The following is a 22,587-nucleotide window of genomic DNA, read 5'->3' on the forward strand; positions in this document are numbered from 1 at the left end:
TCCAGGATGTCTCCTTTCTTCACCAGCTGATCACCTTCCTACATGAAGTTGAGGGTCTCCCAGAGTCAGCAGATAAACAGGAAAAACAGGAACTCTGGTAAGCACGGCAACATATCAGGTAAACTCTCGTCGGCAGAAACTATTGAATGTCAATTAAAGGAGAAGACAACTCCAATTAAGACACCACATCGTTGAAACCCAAACTCTGTCAAGTAAACTGAAACAAGGGTTGCAACAACTGGCCACCATCTAGCTTCATCGGAGGAGTGAAATCAGATAGGAAGCAGAGCAACTTTGACAGGTTGCAAAGGCACTGGACTTGGCAAAAGAACTTAGACAGGTATAGCATCGACCATCCTCTTCAGCTAAGATCATGAGAAGCACGTGGAACAAATGCAACTCCAGCAACGTGATGGCAAGCATGAGCTCCAACTAGTGCTTAACACTGCCATAACTGTAGCCATTCTCTATAGTTGATCCACAAAGATTTTAGCGTCTTTGCCATCAGTGAAGACTCTGGTTTCCCCTTTATGAAATATGTTAAGCTGAGCAGGGAAGTGGAGGGAAAACTTTATCCCTCCTTGAAACAACTGCATGCGATATGGAGTAAGTTCCTTTCGAGAAGCCAGAACATTTGCAGAGAAATCTGGGAAAAGCAGAATATTATTATTATATTTCAATTCTGCCATTTTACAACATGCAGTCAAAAGCTTCATTTTGTCAGTTTATTTTAAATACTTTACTATGCTTTGACAAGGCCTATCAGCGTTCGTCCCTCCTGTGCCAAGGTGATGAGCTCTCTTAGTCAAAATGGGGCACTCCATCACATATCCCCAGTGCTTCAGGAAGCCACGATTCACAGAATTTCAGCAGAGCCTCTCCTTGCACTGTTTCTTGCACGCCAAGTATTTGCAGATTGTTACTCCGGCTGCAATTCTCTAGCTCATCAAGCTTCTCTACAAGGATTCTATTTTTGGCCCACAAGGGTGCTGACTACAGAATCTAGACAATTGTCGTGAATAAAAACCTGATTAATCCCAGAAATCACTGTGGTATAATTTTTCACTTTTTCATGGAGTTCATCCACTGATGATTGTAATTTTTGGAATTGATCTGTAGCTGCTGCTGCTGAAACAGCCAACGTCAGTTCTTTGATCGTGGCCTCTGAAAGGCCCTTAGCATCAAGACCTGCCATCTTATCCTTGGAAGGGGCTGGTTTGTCCATTCCCAGTGGCTTCGATCTGCTCAGCTACCACCACTTTTTTTTTTTTATAACAAAATTGTCCACGAAAGCCTCAGTGATGGGTACAGAATTAAATCTAAAATTCCAATGCTTAAACTGCTGGTTTTTATATAATAATCCACCGACTTCTAGAGAGCTGGCCTCATGGACAACCGCTCGGGTTGATGCCATCACCGGAAATCATGTTTAGTTAGTGTCTAGTGTAGCCCCTTGATTTCATCTTTATGGGAGCTTTAGTCTCTTGTTTCTGCTGCCCTTAAACACCCCCCAAATGTCTTCAAGTCTAACTTTATGAATATAACATCAGCAGCCAACTTTGTCCCCCAAAGATTTGTTGACACTCCTTAATCACAGTCAGTATTGCTTTTTATTTAGCCCTCCATGAGGCAGTGTTGCTTTATATTTAGCTCTCCCAGGGCAGCTGTTTGATAAAACAGTGCCCCGGGCAAGGATTGCTTTCAGTCCACCCCCCCCCCTCTCCCCTTCTCTTTTGGGCTCATGTACTGGCAAACTCACAGAATGACTCAAAAAGGAGACATGACACTCTTCTCACCCCCCCCCCCCCCCCCCCCCCCCAGCTTGGCACCCAGAGCAATCACTCTCCTTGCCCACTCCTTGTGATGGCTCGGGCAGGTCCCTCCTGTCGAGCTTCACCATGGAACAAAGGTGGCACCTGCAAAAAACTCAAAGGTCAAATCTCTTTCTTGTCTAATGATTTTGTCCTCTTTTTTTTTTTTGATGGGTTTTGGGTTTGCCGTCTTCCTCCCTGGATTAGAAGCAGATCGTAACACTGGAACCACAATGGGGAATCTGCAACCGCGGGCACTCAGTGGCAGGACTTTTACCACAAGGCTGGGTCACATGATCTTCATGCAGGTTACATTTAATCACATGACTTGTTGCTCTTTGACTCTGGAAGGTGGCTGAACTAAAATTTAAAAAAGACTTCTTTCTATTAATGTTGATATTCCATTTCAAATAGTTCTGCTCAGCCTGCAGCACTGACTAGCAATTTTCTCCTTCAGACCAGAAAATTATGGATATTTTAGTATTCTTGGCTTTTAAAATTATCTTAAATCACTGAAAATCTAGTAAACTAATAGATCATCATTTAGAGTGGAGTACTAGTGTATTACAGCTGTAAAGCCGTTGTAGCCGAAAGAACTCAAAGGATTAAGCGATTTCATAAGGTATGGCAGCTACTGTAATTCATCTCTGTAATCGTTATTATTATTGTGATGTGGGCTCTAAATCGGGTACTTGCCAATAGAAATTTATTCCGTAAGAAATGTTAAGGCATGTCACTTAACCTCTATTTTTGGGGTCCATTAATGGAGTGTTTTGATAGAGAACCTAAGGTGGGGGGGGGGGGGAGTGTTCTCAAGGGAAATAACTTAAAAAAAAAAAAATAGAACCGAGGCTCAGAGAGAGTCATTTACAGAGCCAGGATTTAAAACTAAGGCACAGGGAGATAAAGTGACTTGTACAGAGTCACATGGAGGGTCAAAGACTAAAATCCAGCATACTTTTGTTTGCGCCTGGAGCGCCAACAAAAGTACGCCTATTCGCGGTATTTGAAAATCTACCCCTAAGGATTTTAACTGCCGCATCAAGCATGTTACCTCGATGCCTGTTTACCCAGACTGCACAGATCATTGCCTTGTTGGATGTTGTCTGAATGTAAATCCTGTTTTCCACATTTCCCCCTTTTCCCCCTGCCGTTGAAGCAGAGGGCTACGCTATATGGGGCGGATTTTCAGAGCCCTGCTCGCCGGTAAGCCTATTTTACATAGGCCTACCGGCGCGCGCAGAGCCCCGGGACTCGCGTAAGTCCCGGGGTTCTCCAAGGGGGGCATGTCGGGGGCGTGTCGGGGGCGGTCCCGGTCGTCGCGGCGTTTTCGGGGCGTGTCGGCAGCATTTTGGGGGCGGGTACGGGGGCGTGGCTACAGCCCGGGGCGGTCCAGGGGCGTGGCCGCGCCCTCCGTACCCGCCCCCAAGTCGCGGCCCGGCGCGCAGGAGGCCCACTGGCGCGCGGGGATTTACGCCTCCCTCTGGGAGGCGTAAATCCCCCAACAAAGGTAAGGGGGGGTATAGACAGGGCCGGGCGGGTGGGTTAGGTAGAGGAAGGGAGGCGAAGGTGAGGGGAGGGTGTTAGAGGATTCCCTCCGAGGCCGCTCCGATTTCAGAGCGGCCTCGGAGGGAACGGGGGTAGGCTGCGCGGCTCGGCGCGCGCCGGCTATACAAAATCGATAGCCTTGCGCGCGCCGATCCAGGTTTTTTAGTAGATACGCGCGGCTCCGCGCGTATCTACTAAAATCCAGCGTACTTTTGTTTGCGCCTGGAGCGCAAACAAAAGTAGGCCTATTCGCGCTCCTTTTAAAATCCGCCCCTATATGCATTCAAAGTGATGTATCAGGCTTAATTGGTTTAGGGTAGTAACCGCCGTAATAAGCAAGCTACCCCCATGCTTATTTGTTTATCCAGATTGTGTAGTTCAGTCCTTGTTGATGCCGGTAAACTCAGCGTCGGTTTTCATAGTTATGAAAATGGCCGCCAATAAACTCGGCGACCATTTTTATAACTGGCAGACAGGCAGGTTATTAAAACTGAGGCTGAGCTGACCGGCATCGGTCTTCATAACCGGCAGCCGCAGCGGGTCGCACCTGCTTCCTAGCGCCTCCTTCCTAGCGTGACCCCCTAATTTCCATATTGCATGGCGCCTCCCTTGCGGGCGCCATGCGTGCATTAAAAAAGCAGGCGCTGAAAAGTCAGCGCCCATAATTGCATCGGCCCCAAAGAAAGAATGGGAAGAAATAGCATATAAGGACACGGAGGGAATGTTGGTGTGAGAAAGATAAGAACTGTGTAAAGCTGTGCTCTACAGGGAAACATCTGGCTGGCATCTGTTTTCTGCTACTTTGCTGGCAGCAGGCGGAGACTAGATCCCAGTACCTACAGAACTCTTTGTACTTCATTTGCTTTTAAACAAGGCTTCTGTAGCTTTTCCTTTTACTCCTCTCGATAATAAAAATTCTTTAATTGTAAGAAGACTGCCTAAGTTGTTCATTTAAGAAAAACTGGATTAACAATACTCACTTTTGCTGCTCTGCTAGAGGAGCTGTGATGTGGGGACAGGACATTTCCATCAGGGACATGGAGAAATTCTGCAGTTAAAGGGATTTAAAAAAATAGATAAATAAAAATGTCACAAGAAGAGCTTGTAGTGAGAAGAGACATTGAATCTTACTCTGGCCTTTCTCTTCCTACAGCAAGAAGGTTATAAAAGTTCAAGAGTGCACAGGACAGGGCTGTGGGAATGCAAGTAGAGCTGTAGTAGAGGCCTGGGTTTGGAGGAAGAAAAAGAGTTCATTTCTGGGTTCCTTCAAAAAAGTTTGTTTTTTTTTGTTTTGTTTTTTACAGGATCACATATGAGGTACGATGATGGATCTGTGCATTGGAAATTCTGGGTCAAATAAACCTAGAGGGGGAATTCTTCAGCAGAACGTGGTTCATTCTAGTCCGGCCTAAGGATGGGGTCTGCAGAATGGAGAGGCATTAAGGCCATTAATGGGAGATGGTGGCGGAAACCCATGAATAAACTTGGGAATCTGGTTCCTCCAGGTGAGGGGGGGAAGGGGAGGCTCATTAAATGTAGCAGTTTGAGAGGCTCAGGTGCTGGTGAATCTCGAGAGGGTGGTTCCTCCAGCAAGCCCACTGATAATGAAAGAAACTCAGTATCTCATGAAGAAAAGCTTCTGTATCATGGCATGGTGGAACCTCCAGCCAATGCTCAGGTGCTGGGTCTAGGACCGAATGGACAAAACTTTTCTGCCATTCAGTCTGATGTCTATGGGAAGGGGAAACCCTTGATAAGTCACTAAAATCAGACCCATAATCTGGGTCTGCGCAGGGGAGGGACCAGACCATTAGTTTCATCCCTAGCCAGGCAGGTCACCGGGCGGGGTGCTAGGCTGAGAAACTCAAGGGGCAAAGCCCCCCTAGGCACCCAGTAAGAGCAAGGGGCAAACACTGTTGCTCCCTACCAAAAATGAAAAGTTTAAGATCTCTTTTTTTTGTTTGTTTTAAACTTCAAATAGAAATTAAGTACTTGCTTGATCCAAATAAGACAGAAAAAGGGTGAAAGTAGACTTTCCCATACAATCTAGCTGACTAGAGGGGAGCCGCAGGGTCTGCCAACTGCATCTGCTGGAGATAGAGAAAAACTGAAGGGATGCAGGGTGAGCACTGTCCTGACACAGGATATCCTTTTAGTTTTTTCTCTGTCTCCATCTGCTGGACAGGAGGCTCAACCCACTGTCTGGACTGATCCGGGTACGTACAGGGAACCTAGCTGTTAGCATTCTGTTGAGATAAGGACCCTCAGCGAGCCTACTGCACTCATCTCTTTTGGCAGGGGATTAATGACCAGCAAGTGCCTTTCCCTGTTACTCACTATTATCCAAGTATTAATATACTCAAGAATAATAGATTATACTTAAAAAAGTAGATCTTAGCCATGAAAAATAAAATTAATTGAAATAAAGCCAGCTTGTTTGCTGCGTAAAGATAATCCCCTTAATAAGGCTAACATTTAACAGTCCAATAAAGTATCATCTTTACTCAATTACTATTGGCTTTCTTGTAGCCAAAATCATACTTGGTAATTTAAACATTGCATTTACCTCGCCATTTTCTGGTGGGTCTCCATTGCCAAAGGTGCTAGTCACGACCAGCACCAGGGTCTCATGCTCCAGATTAACAACGTCGTACTCATCCATGCAGACAACCTGGAAAACCAAGTCCAACATGTACTTCTGACAGTAAGATGGGTAGAAAAAGAAACAGAACGTTGTAGAGTGGAATTTCCCACAATCAGGGGATGTTCAGTGGACACTGTCTAGACATTCGCTAGACATAATACCAGTTTTTTTCTCCAGTTCTGTAATCAGATCTGAAGAAAAAATCTGTGAGGTCCTGAAAACTAAACATTTTTCTTTGTCGCTCAAGTATGTCCTCTGATGCAGGCACTCTGCAGAAACATGACCAAGTTGGGGTTTTGTATAGACATCATACTTTTTACTTGTTTCTTATCACTGTGATATTCTGTTTTATATATTTCAAATTATATCACTGGTGTGCACTCCTAGATCCTCTTCTGTGGTCTGGCCTAGTGCTTTTATTCAGAATCATTTATTCAACAACCTCGGTGGAGTTTACTCTCTCTCCCCTTGTTTTTGCTTTGTGGTCCTTTAATAGATATCACAACCTACAAAAGGTTTCAGTTTTCTCCAGGACCAGTATGGGTGCTAGAACTCCACTCCGTGCAAATATTGCCAGTCCCAATATCTAAAGCACCCTACAGTGATAGAGTTAAGACATATTTAGGAGAGTGCCATTTGTGAGATTTACTACTTGGCTTGGGAGGGCGGATGCATATGGTATTGGGCCTTCGTAGCTGTGCACTATGCAGAGGTGCCAGATGGCGGCCCCTAGGAGCATTGAAAGAGTAACAGCAAAGGACTAGTTGACTGGGGAAAGACCTAGCTCACTCCAACGTACAATCTCTAACCAAAGCTGAACATGATGTAGACATGCCATTACAGACCATCAGCAGAGCATCTAGAATAGATTCACAGAGGTCAATATTGAAAGAGCCTACGAGTGACAAGTTTATCCAAGAAAAGTTATGCATGTACCATTCACGGATATTCAGTGGGACTTAACCAGAGAAGACTGCTGCTAAATAAATGCACATAAAGTTAAGTGTTTTACCTTTACCTGGAGAAAGTTGGGATATTTTTCTGACCAAGCTTCCATGTGCAGCTTTAGCCCGGAGAGTGCTTAATATGTGCACTTTCCAACTAAAGCTTAGACCCACCCCAAGGTATGCTTTCTTTGATGTCCCTTTTTGTGCAGATAAATTTTGCGTACACAACTTGTGGTCGGCAGGGGGAAATATTTGAACGTTGGGTTTTTGAAGGGTAACTCAAAAAGTTATCTGCACAAAGGATTTCGATATGGATCTGATCAATATCAGGTGCAAGGCCTGGAAATTAGATACTACAGCAGACAAATAGCGTAGGCATGGCCAGAGAGTACAGATTTGGAACCCACTCCTACCCTATGTGTTTTGAGCATATCAAGCAGCATGGGGTTGTCCAAGCTTCAGGAAGCTGGGGGGAGGGTCTATGATATACCTTGAAGATTAAGATGAGCCATAGCAATTTAGCATTAAAGGGGTAATATTAAGAACTGTTATAATAGCTTCAGGTATCTAAGTGTATGCACAGGCACTGTCAACACCAAAACCATGAAAACAAAAAGATCAAGAAGAGATAAACAAGAATAGCAGAATGCTGTGGATATTTCCATCAGTGCAACCAGGATAAAATGTAATTAGGAGTTCTGAAAATAAAAAAAAAAAAGAATCCTTTTTATCATCAGGGAATTTGGGTCCTACAGATGTCTCTCTGTGATTTTGTTAGGGTGGGGTGAGCTTCAGAGCCCCATTTTCCTCCCCTCATCTCCTTCTAAAATCCTTCCAACTCTTCTCAAGTGTCTTCCTGCCTGCCACTTACAGAAGCAAATCTTTCTTAAAAGAACAAATAATAAAATCTGCTCTAAACCTTCTAAGTATGTATTACAAAGAAGCTTGGGGCTCTCAATTTCTTTTTCTGCTTATTTTCCTCCTGGTTTAACCCCTGCTTTCTTCTTTTCCTTCCTACCTACCTTTGGATCAAAGGCCCGTTTGAAGATCTCGCACAGCTTCCGGGCGTAAGTCTCAGATTTCCCAGTCTCCGTGGCATACAAGATGGTGGCCTTCACTCTCTTGGCCATGACTTGCCCCATCAGCTTGGCGGAAAACTTCACAGCACTGGGAAGAGAAATCACGAGGAAACACCTACAGGTCTCATATTCCTTGGTCCATCTTTCTGCCTGCAATGTACAGATCACCGGCTTATGCGTCACCGGCGGGCTACACCAGACATCCAGGTTCTAACTGTGACCTAGACACGCTCACCACTTTGCACCACGGAAGATCACTTTTAATGGGATTACTTTTAAAAGCCATTTATGCGTATAAAACCAGGTTTTACGCACATATATAGCAGTTCTAAAACAGACCCGAGCTCAGTGCACGTAAACGTACACGCGTAACCCGGTTTTGAAAGCATTTTTACACACACTGAGGAGAGGCTTCCATGGCGGGCCGGAATCGGGGAGGGAGATGACATGTATGCACATATTTTTTTAATTTTAAAAAAGTATGCGCATAAGTGTATACGTGTAAATGACATCCTCCGAAGAGATGGTGTAACTTTTTTTGTATGAGTGAAAGTGTGTGAGCACGGAGCCAATTACCCGAGGATTTTCAAAATGAACTCATGCGTGTACATTCACTTTGGAAATACTCAGTGAATCCTGCGTGTACAATTCACCCTCCCCTGTGCCAGTCTAACCAAAGCAGCATGTATATTGGAGATTGATCTCAGATCCAAGGGCCTTACCTTGAGCCCTTGGCCAGATGCTGCAGTTTAAGATTAAGTATTGGACAGATACAGACAAGAAAATTATTCCTTACCTGCTAATTTTCATTCCTGTAGTACCACGGATCAGTCCAGACAGTGAGTTATGTCCCCCTTCCAGCAGATGGAGTCAGAGCAAAAAACTGAAAGGACGGCCCCTTATAGGTTGGAGCGCCCTCTGTGTCCCTTCAGTATATAGAATAACAGAGCCAGAAAGCCCATGGTATGGAGCAACTTATAACCAGAAACAGAAAACCTGAACTCGAAATGGAAACTTGTAATGTTGAGAACTTGCAAAAAAAACTGACATACAGTCTGATAGAGAAGTAGTAGAGCTGGGCGCAATCCAGAAAAAGGGAGGGCATCTGGACTGATCCGTGGTACTACAGGAACGAAAATTAGCAGGTAAAGAATAATTTTCTTTTCCCTGTACGTACCCGGATCAGTCCAAACAGTGGGATGTACCAAAGCTTCCCTATTAGGGCGGGCCCTGGATAGCCCAGCACGAAGAATTTGGGCACCAAATGATCCAAACTGCGAAGATGGAAGATGTAGGCAATAGTGACGCGCAAAAGTGTGCAAAGACTTCCAGGTGGCTGCTCTGCAGATTTCCTGAGCAGAAACAGAAGAGCTCTCTGCCCAAGAGGCAGCTTGGGAGCGAAGGGAATGAGCCTTAATGACTTCCGGAGGCGGGCGCCCAGCCCCGATGTAGGCGGAGGCAATTGCATCTTTTAACCACCTGGCAATGGTAGTTTTGGAAGCCTTGCAACCTTTCCTTGGTCCGCTCCAGAGGACAAAGAGATGGTCCGTAAGTCGAAAAGGATTAGTCACATCTAAATAGCGCATAAGGACCCTCTTGACGTCAAGACGCTTGAGCTCTTGAGGATAATCAGCCGGGAAGGATGGAAGCTCTACTGTCTGATTCAGATGAAAGGTGGAAACCACCTTGGGTAAGAAAGCTGGAACCGTGCGTAAAGAGGCCCCCGAAGTTGTGAAACGGAGAGAAGGCTCCCTACACGACAAGGCCTGTAATTCCGATATGCGGTGAGCGGAACAGATGGCCACTAAGAACACAGTCTTCAGTGAGGTCCTTGACGGTGGCACTGCGAAGAGGCTCAAATGGTGGGCCACCCATGATTCGAAGAACCAAATTGAGATTCCAGGACGGACACGACGAACGGAGCGGAGGCCGTACATGTTTCACCCCTTGCAAAAATCGAATAATGTCAAGATGTGCCGATAGGCGAAGGTCATGAGAGTGAAGCCACTACCTGGACCTTTAAGGAGTTGTAAGCCAGCCCCTTCTCCAACCCTTGTTGTAGGAAGGCGAGAATGTTGGAGATGGAAGCATGGCATGGGGAGACCCGGAGGGAGAAACACCATGTTTCAAACACCTTCCATACCCGCACATAAGCAATAGACGTAGATAGTTTTCGAGCCTGAAGAAGGGTGGAAATAACCACATCCGGATATCCCCACCATCTCAACCGGCGCCGTTCAACAGCCATGCCGCAAAACAAAAGCGATCTACCCGGTCGAAAAATACTGGTCCTTGACGGAGGAGGTTCGGAAGATGTCCCAGCCGTAGAGGGCCATCCACTGCGAGGTTGATCAGATCTGCAAACCGCGGCTGCGAGCCCACTCCGGAGCTATCAGGATTACTGGACCGTGATGGAGTTCTATCCATCGGAGAACCTTCCCCACCAGAGGCCACAGTGGGAACACGTACAGCAAAAGATTCCAAGGCCATGGAAGGACCAGGGCATCTATGCCTTCTGCGCCGTGCTCTCTCCTGCGACTGAAGAAGCATGCTGCCTTCGCATTCCGTTGAGTGGCCATCAGATCTAGGTGGGGTGTTCCCCATCTTTGCACCAGAAGTTGCATTGCTTTTTTTTTTTTTTTATATACCAACATTCATCTCAATTGAGATATCACACTGGTTTACATTCAGGTACTTCTTCTGAGAGTTCCCACTCTCCCGGATCTAAGCGCTGGCGACTGAGGAAATCTGCTTGAACATTATCCACTCCTGCGATGTGAGAGGCCACTAGCTGGGAGAGGTGAACTTCCGCCCATATCATCAACCTGTCGACCTCTTGGGAGACGTGCCGACTTCTCGTGCTGCCTTGCCGGTTGATGTATGCCACCGTCGACACATTGTCGGAGAGAATTCACACTGCACGCCCTTGGAGTAAGGGAAGGAAATGAATGAGTGCCAGACAGGCCACCCTGGTCTCCAGATGATTGATAGGCCAGGTCGCCTGGGTGGGTGACCATTGTCCTTGTGTCGACTGTGATCCGCAGACTGCTCCCCAGCCGGAGAGACTGGCGTCCGTGGTGACTATTATCCACTGAGGGGTTTTCTGATCCACTCCTTTCAGTAGGTGATCCAGGTTGAGCCACCAGAGCAGGCTGTGTCTGGTCGAATTCGCTAGTGGGAGGGGTATGAAACTCCCACGACACAGGTTTCCAGCGAGAGAGTAACGCCTGCTGGAGCAGCCGCATATGGGCAAAGGTCCACGGCACTAAGTCTATGGTCGATGCCATGGAGCCCAACAGTTGGAGGTAATCCCAGGCAGTGGGCGGAGAGAGAGTCCTGAAGAGTCACAGTTGAGAAAGGAGAGAGAGCGCTCAATCCCGATGGAGGAAGACCTTCCCTTGTGTGGTTATGAAGTGTGCGCCCAGGAAATCCATTGTTTGTGAAGGAGAGAGGTGGCTCTTGTGAAAGTTGAGGACCCAACCGAGGGAGTGTAGAAGATGTAGCACCCGCTGCACCGCAAGCTGACACAGACTCCGGGACTTTGCTCGGATAAGCCAGTCGTCCAGGTAAGGATGAACTAGGATCCCTTCCTTTCGTAGAGCCGCTGCTACCACCACCATTACCTTGGTGAACGTCCGTGGAGCTGTCACTAGCCCGAACGGAAGAGCCTGGAATTGAAAATGTTGTCCCAGAATCTTGAAGCGAAGGAAGCACTAATGTGACTGGCGAATAGGAATATATAGATAAGCTTCCCTTAAGTCTAGGGAAGCTAAAAACTCTCCTTCGTGAACCGCCGTGATCACGGAGCATAAGGTTTCCATCCTGAAACGTGGAATCTTGAGGGCTTTGTTGACCATCTTGAGGTCAAGGATAGGACGGAAGTCTCCTTCCTTCTTGGGAACCACGAATAGATGGAATAGTAGCCTGACCCTAGTTCCGACAAGGGTACCGGGATGATGGCCCCCAAGTCCAGGAGTCGGGTCAGCGTGTGCCTCACTATATCCTGCTTTTTCAGCGGACCACATGGGGAAAAGAAGAATCGGTCTCTTAGATGTCGAGCAAATTCTAACGCGTAGCCGTGCTTTATGATATCCAGGACCCATTGGTCTGAGGTGATCTTGACCCACTCCTCGTAGAAGAGGGACAGCCGTCCGCCGATCCTGGGGTTGGAGGAGTGGGCCAGCAAGATTTCATTGCGTGGACTTAGCAGCCCCTTGGGAAGGGCTGTCCCTGGACTGTCTGCGGCCCTGAAAAGAATGAGACCAAGACTGTGACCGGGATGAGGCATTTCTCTGTGGGGCTGGTCTGGACTGACGAAAACGACGCTGGCCCCTGAAGCGGTAACGTGTGGAACCGAAAGTCCTAGAGCCCCGAGGTCGGTCTTCTGGTAATTTGTGTACTTTATTCTCCCCAAGGGACTGTATAAGTTGTTCCAGCTTATCTCCAAAAAGAAACTTCCCTTTAAAAGGCAAAGAGCCCAGTCTAGTTTTGGAAGAAGAATCCGCCACCCAATTGCGGAGCCAAAGTAGGCGACGAGCGGAGACGGCTGAGGCCATAGTTCTGGCTAGGACACGGAGGAGATCATAGAGAGCATCCGCCCCATATGCCATAGCCACTTCCAGGCGATCCGCTTGTTGTGCTTCATCCGGAGGAAGCTCTTGAGCCCCAAGTAATTGTTGCATCCAATGCAGCCCTGCTCATTGCATGAGCGAGCTGCAGACCACCACACGGACCCCTAGAGCTGAAACTTCGAAGATTCTCTTCAAATACACCTCAAGCTTGCGATCTTGGCTGTCCTTTAGCGCAGTGCCACCTGTGACCGGGATAGTTGTCCGTTTTGTGACTGTAGACACCGAAGAATCAACGCTGGGCACCTTGAGGAGATCCAAGGAGTCCTCGGGAAGTGGGTAAAGCTTATCCATTGCCCTGCCGACCCGGAGAGAGCCATCAGGGACATCCCACTCTCTTGACAACAACTGGAGGAGTCTGTGATGAAAAGGAAAAGTTTTTGCGGGGGGGGGGGGGGGTGTCGAAGGCCCACCAAGAGAGGATCTCCCTTTCTCCCTGTCTCACTGGGCCCCGCAGGCTCCTGTGGGGCTTCAATGTCTAGCTCTTCAAGAACTTGCGGAATAAGTGGGTCCAGTTCATCCCTCTGAAAGAGTCTTAAAACTCGCGGGTCATCCCCTTCCAGCAGCATTATAGGGTCATCCAAATCTGGGTCCGGGTGTTGGGGAAGGAAGGGGTCTGGATTAGCCAGCTGGGAGACCCCCCGCACCCAAGAGGGACCAGGGAGTTCCGGAAGGCGGGAGCCCCCTGTGGTGCCTGTCCCTGGAGGAGCTGGAGGTTGTGAGTCCCCTGCGGTGCCTGTCCCTGAGGGAACCAGAGGATCAGGACCTTGAGAGATATCTGGGACCTCTCCCATACCTTGAAGTCTGGGAATCTTTGGGAGAGGAGGAGCTGCTGGATCCTGTGAGAGGCTTGCCAAATATGCACTATGCATTAATAATTTAAATCTTTTTTTTTAAATTGCTCCATACCAAGGTAAGAAAAATAAAATGTAGTAAGAAATGCTGGGGAGCCGTAGGTGTCCCCTGCCATCTGCTGGAGTCAGAGAAAAATACTGAAGGGACACAGAGAGCGTTCCAACCTATAAGGGGCCGTCCTTTCAGTTGTTTGCTCTGACTCCATCTGCTGGAAGGGGGACATAACCCACTGTCTGGACTGATCCGGGTACGTACAGGGAAAAAAAATATTCATACATGAAACCATCTACTCACCCTCCAGCACCTCACACCTCACACTTCTGCAGGAGAAGGAAAATAGGAACTGGCCTTTCTTAGTGGAACACAGGATGTGGTGTGAAAGGTAACGGTAGTGGGGGCCACTCAGCAACGGTGATCATAACACAATCAAATATGACTTAATGACTGGAGGGAGGACATTAAGTAAATCTACTGCTCTAGCATTTAAGCTTCAAAAGGGAAACTTTGATAAAATGAGGAAAAAAAAAGTTAGAAAAAAACATAAAAGGCTAGGTGTTTACATTAGGCATGGACATTGTTGAAAAATACTTTCTGGGAAGTCCAGATCAGATGTATTCCACACATTAAAAAAAAAAGGTGGAAGGAAGGCCAAACAACTGCCAGCATGGTTAAAAGATGAGGTGAAAGAGACTATTTTAGCTAAAAGAACTTCTTTCAAAATTTGGAAAAAGGATGGATCCATCTGAAGAAAATAGGCAAAAGCATAAGCATTGGCAAATTAGAAGTAAAACATTGACAAGGCAGGCAAAAAGAGATTTTGAAAAGAAGCTGGATGTAGAAGCAAAAACTCATAATAAAACCTTTTACAAATATATCCAAAGCGGGAAGGATGTGAGGGAATTGCTTTGATTGTTAGATAATCTTGGAGTTAAAGGAGCACTTAGGGGAAGACAAAACCATAGCAGAAAGACTAAATGAATTCTTTGCTTTTGTGTTTACTGAAGAGGATGTTGGGGAGATACTGGTGCTTGAAATGGTATTTAATAGTGATGATTCGGAATAACTGATACAAATCAACCCCCGTGCTGCATCAGTTCGTTACTTTGAACTTATTTGTTAAGTTATGTTACATTGTTTAACTTATTATCTATTTATTCTGACTTCTTGTTTGCCATTTTCCGGCTACCTTTCTCTCCTGTTCCTTACAGTCCCATCCCCTGTCCCTGTTTGATGTACTTTCTACCTTCAGTTTGGATGTAAACCGGTATGATGTAACCACTAATACCGGTATAGAAAAGAATTAAATAAATAAATAAATAAATAAATCATGATGAACAGGGAAGATGTAACAAGGCAGATTGACAAACTAAAGAGTAGCAAATCACCTGTACTAGATGGTTTACTTTCTGATCTATTACTAGTAATCTGTAACCTATCGTTAAAATAGTCTATTGTACCTGAAAATTGGAGTTATCCAATGTAACCTCGATCTTTAAAAAGGGTCCAGAGGTGATCCGGGAAATATAGACCAGTGAGTCTGACTTCAGTGCAGGGAAAAATTGTAGAAGCTATTCTAAAGAACAAAATCACAGAACATATAGTAAAATGTAGTTTAATGGGACACAGCCATTTACACAAGGGAAGTCTTGCCTCACCAATCTGCAACATTTTTTACAGGGTTTAATAAACATGTGGATAAAGGTGAGCTGGTAAATATAGTGTATTTGGATTTTCAGAAGGTGTTTGACAAAGTCCCCCATGAGAGACTCCTAAGAAAATGATATAGTTATGGGATAGGAGGCAATGTCCTATTGTGGATTGCAAACTTGTTAAGGAAATGCAGAGTAGGACTAAATGTTCAGTTTTCTCAGTAGAGAAGGATAAACAGTGGAATATCTCAGGGATCTATACTGGGACCAGTGCTTTTTAATATATTTATAAATGATCTGGAAAAGGGATTGACAAGTGAGGTGATCAGATTTGCAGATGACACAAAATTATTCCAATTTGTTAAATTGCAAGTGGATTGTGATAAATTACAGGAGGACCTTGCAAGACTAGAAGACTGGCAGATGAAATTTAATGTGAATAAGTGCAAAGTGATGCACATAGGGAGAAGTAAACCACATTGTAACTACGCAATGTTAGGTTCCATATTAGGAGTTACCACCCAGGAAAAGGATCGGGCTATCATAGAAGACAATACTTTGAAATCCTCAGCTCAGTGTGCAATAGGGATCGAAAAAGCAAACAGAATGTTAGGAATTATTAAGAAAAAAATGGAGAATAAAACAGAGAATGTCATAATGCCTCTGTACTTCTCCGTGGTGATATTGCACTTAGAGTACTGTGTAAAATTCTGGTCACTGCATCTCAAAAAAGATATAGTTGCACTGGAAAAGGTACAGAGAAGGGCGACCAAAATGATAAAGGGAATGGAACAGCTCCCCTACAGAAAAGGCTAAAGAGGTTAGGGCTGTTCAGCTTGGAGAAGAGACGGCTGATGGGGAGGATATGAAAGAGTTCTACAAAATCATGAGTGAAATAGAATAGGTAAATGTGAATCGGTTATTTACTAAGGGACACTTCATGAAGTTAAGTAACTTTAAAACAAATGGAAGTAAATTCTTTTTCACTCAACGCAAGATTAAGCTGTGGAATTCATTGGCAGAGGATGTGGTAAAGGCAATTAGTGAAGCTGGTTTTAAAAAAAAGCTTTGGACAAGTTCCTGGAGGAGAAGTCCATAAACCGTTATTAAGCAGGTAGTTTTGGGAAAAGCCACTACTTATCCCTGGACCTTTGCAACATGGGTTCTATCTCCTGTTTGGGATCTTGCCAGGTACTTGTGACCTGGATTGGCCACTGTTGGAAAGAGGACCCTCAGTCTGACCCAGTATGGCAATTCTTATGTTCTGAGGGACTGTTGGACCATCTATAGTGAGAAAGGAAGACATATCTTAAAGCCTTGCTGAAGTGCTTTGGAATAAGTGATTATTCATAGTAACATAATAAATGACGGCAGATAAAACCAAAATGGTTCAACCAGTCTGCCCAGCAGATGTTCAGGGTTGTAACTGCTGCTCCCTGCAGGTTACTCCCTTGCAGCAATCTTATACCTAAAAGTAGTTAGGATTGCACCAGTTGCTGGAAATGACCGAGAAACTGATCATAAGAAAAGTAAATCTTCCTGGAACAATAAAGGTGCTAAGTGAAAGACTATCCAGGAAACTCTGTGGCAAGTCTTAATCCAACATCGATATCTGGTGTCATGATGTACTCCTACTGCTAAAGGAGCAGAGTGAAAGCTGAGAGGTTGGGGGCACTGGCTGGTGGGTATCACAGCACCAAGAGCAGCCAACACCCAGGCTCTAATCCTACCTCTGCAATTTACTGTGTGACCTTGAGCAGGCCATGTAAACTCAGCTTCTCAGCTCTTTGGGAGCGGGGACCTTGTAACCATGCATTTTAACAAGCAAAGCACTTTGCATATTCACAGGAAGAAATATGTCAGTAATATTATGACTTACTTTGCCACCTCTTTGAATGTCTTCTTCCTGACGATGGTACAGTTCTTGCCCTTCCAGATGTGTGACCTCCAGGGGTCCGGCTGGAAATGAATAATAAAGAAAGTCCAGAAGGAGCTGCTCAGTATAAATGAATCCTCCGACGGATTTCCCCTCCTCTACCAACCCCCATCTTCTCCCTTCTTTGCAACAATAATTGTTGTGTTCCTGGGGCCTTATAACCATCATTTGTGTTCTAAGAGGCAATCACGTGAGGCAGGACTGTTCAAATTCTGGTCTTTGAGGGCCATGGGCTTCAATACCTCCCGAGGATCATCATCTCCTGTAACTCTTTATACATGATTAAATCCTGAAGACAGCACTGCCTGTAACACCACATACACGATTACCGCCTGCTACTCGGCCACTCCTGGAACACATCACACACAAGCATAGCTCTGGGAACAGCGTGCCCTGTTACACTGCAGGCTCGTTTACAGCGTAAGGGGCAGTATCTCTTGCAATACTACATCCACAAATACAGCACGAGGACCAGCACCGTCCGTAATACTGCAAAGTGCACACATGGTTACAGCAGTGCTTCCTCCTGTAGCAACGTTAGAGGAAGCACTGATGTTCATCAGAGCCACGGCAGAACTCCCACCAGTGTCAAGGAGAGAGAAGAGACAACGTCAGAACCACCAGTCCCGGAAGAGGAGTCTGCACTGGAATCTGAGACCGAGCTCTCCACTCTTCTTTTAATTCTTTTAATTGGTTTCCCCTCAGTTACATTGTAAACCGGTACGATAAGACCTAGTCTTGAGCATCGGTATAGTAAAAGAAATTAAATAAATAAATAAAATAAATAAATTCTAATACTAGAGCCAGGAGGTGCAGGCCAGTGCTTGGAGGCTGTAAACCGCTCATTCTTGTCATGTTCATGCAGCGAGGTGCGACTTACTGTCCACGATGTGTAATTCTATCTCTACTGTTAGAAACCATAGTTACACTACCTTGCGACTTATCAAGTACAATAATTGCTGGTGACTTTAATTTACATTTTAACAAAACACAGTATACCTCCGTACTGACAAATCTCACAGATGCTTTAAATGGCTTAAACTTTACTTCTTTGCTGAAAAACCCAACTCACAGATTAGGTAACACCCTAGACCAAATTTACTATAATCAATCTACTATTGATCTTACCTCTGATATCACCCCTGTACCATGGTCTGATCATTACCTAATAAAAGCTACAGGTAAAATCAAGACGACAAACAAAAACAATGTTTACAGCTCCTACTATACCACTATAATATTACATCGTAAAAAAATAGATATTGAATCCTTTCTCAATGCTTTAACACCATCAATTAATCAGAATCCATATTCTGACGCTACTGAAATGTTAACTCACTGGAATAAATCCATAACAGAAACATTAGATCTAATTGCTCCATTAAAACTGATGAAACCCTCTGTAAAAAAAACTGCTGCATGGTACAATGATTCACTAAAAACCTTTAAAAGGAAACTTCGCAATTTAGAGCGCAGATGGCGTAAAAATCCTCTTCCAATACGCAAACAAGAATATTATACACATTTGCAAAAATATAAGAAAGAAATAATCAACACCAAAAAAGCCTTTTATACAACAAAAATTAAAAGTGCGAATGGCAATCCCAAGATACTATTTCTCAATTGTAAAAGATTTAACTACGATACAAGATACACTATCTTACACAACTTCTGACGATTTTTGCAATAAAATCGCATCATTTTTTAGGAAGAAAACAGAAGACATATCAATAGAATTTGACTCATTGGGGCGGATTTTAAAAGCCCTGCTCGCGTAAATCCGCCTGGATTTATGTGAGCAGGGCCTTGCGCGCCGGCGCGCCTATTTTCCATAGGCCGCCGGCGCGCGCAGAGCCCCGGGACGCGCGTAGGTCCCGGGGTTTTTGGAAGGGGCGTGTCGGGGGTGGGACCAGATGACGCTGTGTTTCGGAGGCGGGGCGCAGCGTTTCGGGGGCGGGACCGGGGGCGTGGCACTGGCCTGGGGCATTCCGGGGGCGTGGCCGCGCCCTCCGGAACCGCCCCCGGGTTGGGTCTCGGCGCGCCAGCAGCCCACTGGCGAGCGTGGATTTACGTCTCCCTCCGGGAGGCGTAAATCCGTGGATAAAGGTAGGGGGGGTTTTAGATAGGGCCGGGGGGGGTGGGTTAGGTAGGGGAAGGGAAGGGGAGGGGAGGGGAGGGGAGGGCGAAAGGAAGTTCCCTCCGAGGCCGCTCTGATTTCGGAGCAGCCTCGGAGGGAACAGAGACAGGCTGCGCGGCTCGGTGCGCGCCGGCTGCCCAAAATCGGCAGCCTTGTGCGCGCCGATCCAGGATTTTAGAAGATACGCGCGGCTATGCGCGTATCTTATAAAATCCAGCGTACTTTTGTTTGCGCCTGGTGCGCGAACAAAAGTACGCGAACGCACTGTTTTTAAAAATCTATCCCATTACTTATTCCAAAAAATACGTTTCCACAAATGGCTTGTTCATTTTCAGAATTCTCTTCAATCACTGACAGAACTGTCATTAACATTTTAACTAAATCAAAACCTTCAAATAGCCCTTTTAATTCTTGTTCTGGCTTTTTACTCAGAGATATAAAAGATCAAATTGCCCCATCAGTATCAAATCTGGTTAATGCCTCTTTATCTCAAGGCATTTTCCCAGACTTCTTAAAACAAACATCTATCTTACCAATTCCTAAAAAGAAAAATCATGATCCCTCTGATTTACCTAACTATCGACCAATTGCATCACTACCATCCATTGCAAAAGTTATTGAATCTGTCGTTCTACATCAAATCACCGAGTACATTGAAGAAAATATTTTACATAAAAATCAACATGGCTTCCGAAAGGGCCATAGTACAGAATCTTTGCTTATTTCCTCATTTGATACAACTATTAGAGGCTTTGACTCTAACACCAATTACATTCTAGTTTTGCTTGATATTTCCGCAGCATTTGATACCTTGAATCATAATATATTACTTTCCAATTTATCTCAGATTGGTATTACAGGTTTAGCTTTACAATGGTTTTCCTCATTTATAACAAATAGACAGCAAAGAATCACAATGGGTAATTCACACTCACACTGGTATTCTACTACGACAGGTGTTCCTCAAGGCTCGGCTCTCTCTGCTCTTCTTTTCAATTTATATCTACTTCCTCTTTGCCGTCTTCTTGCTGGTTTAGATTTAAATTTCAAAATATATGCAGATGATATTCAGTTTACAGTTCCTTTTACAGAATCTTGGACTAAGACCTTTTCCCTACTTCAATTATACTTGTCCACAATAAAAATATGGCTTTCTCACAACAGGTTAAAACTGAACACAAGCAAAACAGAGATACTCTATCTTTCAACCATCCCAGATTCAATTCACCAACCTCCATCCACTTTTATATTTGAGAATCAATCCATTACTATAAAACAACATGCAAAAAATGTAGGAGTAATTATTGATTCCAGACTTGCAATGGATATTAACATATCCGAAATAGTAAAAAAATCTTTCTTTAAAATTCATATGTTAAAAAAATTCAAGCCACTATTACTTCCAAATGATTTTCCTTTAATTACTCAAGCATTAATTTTATCTGCATTAGACTATTGTAATTCTTTGTACCTTGGTCTACCACAATCAACGATTTATCCGCTACAATTGGTTCAAAACGCAACTGCCCAAATGCTCTGTAATTTATCACGCAGAGATCACATTACTCCTGCTTTACAATACCTACACTGGCTTCCTATCTCATTCCGTATAACTTACAAAATATTGTCAATAATATATAATCTGTTATATAATGTGAATTCTACATGGTTATGTTCAATATTAAGAATTTATAAGCCCACTAGACAACTCCGATCTCTTGATAAGTGTATACTTGAAATTCCATCCATAAAATTAGCTAGTTTATCCTTAACACGTAAACGCACTTTATCTGTAGCCGGACCTACTTTATGGAATTCCCTTCCAGACAATATCCGCTTGACATCAAACCGAAGAGAATTTAAAAAACTCTTAAAAACGTATCTAATTCATGCGTGCATATACTTTACAATAAGGCCACTACATAATGTACTATAATTTATCAACAAAACATTGTAACGTATTTAACTTTTGTATGTTTCTGTGTAAGGTGTATTGTTTTTAACTGTGAATGTTTTATTTTGTAAACCGCCTAGACGGATAGACTTCTACTCCATTGTGCGGTATATAAAACGTTTAAATAAATAAATAAATAAATAAATTAAAATAAAATAAAATTCATGGCAATGTGATTTGGAAGCCGGGAATCCTTACATTATTTTAAACAAAGCTTCCTGGCTGCATCCTACAGCGTGTGCCATGTGGTTTTTGTACTCCGCTGTTATAAAATTAACCGTTAAATCTCAAAATAGTTGCACTTCTGTAAAGGAATATTTACAGACAGAAGTCACAGGCTTACCTAAAAAGCACAGACTTCTCTGTTACGCATCTCCCAAAGTCACAGACTGCTTTTATAATCGGTTTCCTCTCAGTCACAGACGGCTCTAAAAGTTGCAGACATGACACCAGCTGTGGCACCCACAACAAAACACAAATCCCCACCTTCCAGGTCCTGTATCTGAGCCCAAGCCTAGCAGCTCTCAGATAATAAGCAAATCTGGTCCTGGATAGGACAAGGATGGGAGACCAAGCGCTGCGGGCTGCCGAAGCAATGGAAAACCACTACAGTATCCTGCCAAGAATGCCATGGTCATGCGAAGAGGCTGTGAGTGCCAGAGTCTGCGAAAAACCGATATGGAACCACCATCTTCCAAAGTCACGAGAGCTACTCCTGGCTTCTGCTCCTTCCTCCCAATGCATTTGTAAACACTAAAACATGAGGAATCCCAGATGGTTGATTCTTCCAAATTTGGAGCTTAGAAAAATTTCCAGCAGAAAGCTATTTGGTAAATAAAATTAATCATATCCTGTGTCAAAAAAAAAAATCTCAGACATATACAGTAGGTGAATTTTCAAACGATGCATACACAAAATAGTATGTGTGAGTATACACTATTTTTAAAACTGTTACGCGTGTAAAACAGGGACCGTGAGTACAGTGGCGCGTATAAAAAAAAGTGACACGCGTCCATCTTTTACTTGCGTATATTTTCTTCTGCTCAATATCTGGTGTAAGTGATCATAAACATCTTAAAAATGCAAACATAACTGGGTGAGGGGACTTCAGGGCTGAAGAGTCAAGAGGGTGTTCCCAAGTTGCAGCTTAACTGGTGAACTAACTGGTAAAACTGGTAATTTCCTTCTCATGCATATATCACACAATTTGAGAAATTACATGTGTAAATGCTGACACAGGACAAGAAACATATAAGAACATAAGAACATGCCATTCTGGGTCAGACCAAGGGTCCAATCAAGCCCAGCATCCTGTTTCCAACAGTGGCCAATCCAAGTCACAAGTACCTGGCAAGCACCCAAACATTAGATCGATCAGAAGCTACTATTGCTTATTAAA

General features: G+C 44.5%; 1 protein-coding gene across 2 annotated transcripts in view; it reads right to left on the minus strand.

The window, feature by feature from the left end:
* Window positions 1-22,587, minus strand: part of NOS3 (nitric oxide synthase 3) — a 204,451-nt gene that overhangs the window by 107,802 nt on the left and 74,062 nt on the right. For both annotated transcript variants that reach the window (XM_029587976.1, XM_029587975.1), the window contains exons 11-14: window positions 17,041-17,120; window positions 7,973-8,117; window positions 5,926-6,030; window positions 4,340-4,407 (exon numbers count right to left, since the gene is read on the minus strand). In XM_029587976.1, the coding sequence (XP_029443836.1) occupies window positions 4,340-4,407; window positions 5,926-6,030; window positions 7,973-8,117; window positions 17,041-17,120 (398 nt within the window). The remainder of the gene's footprint in view (window positions 1-4,339; window positions 4,408-5,925; window positions 6,031-7,972; window positions 8,118-17,040; window positions 17,121-22,587) is intronic.

Source organism: Rhinatrema bivittatum, chromosome 2 (genome assembly GCF_901001135.1).
Source record: "Rhinatrema bivittatum chromosome 2, aRhiBiv1.1, whole genome shotgun sequence".
Classification (NCBI taxonomy): Eukaryota; Metazoa; Chordata; class Amphibia; order Gymnophiona; family Rhinatrematidae; genus Rhinatrema; species Rhinatrema bivittatum.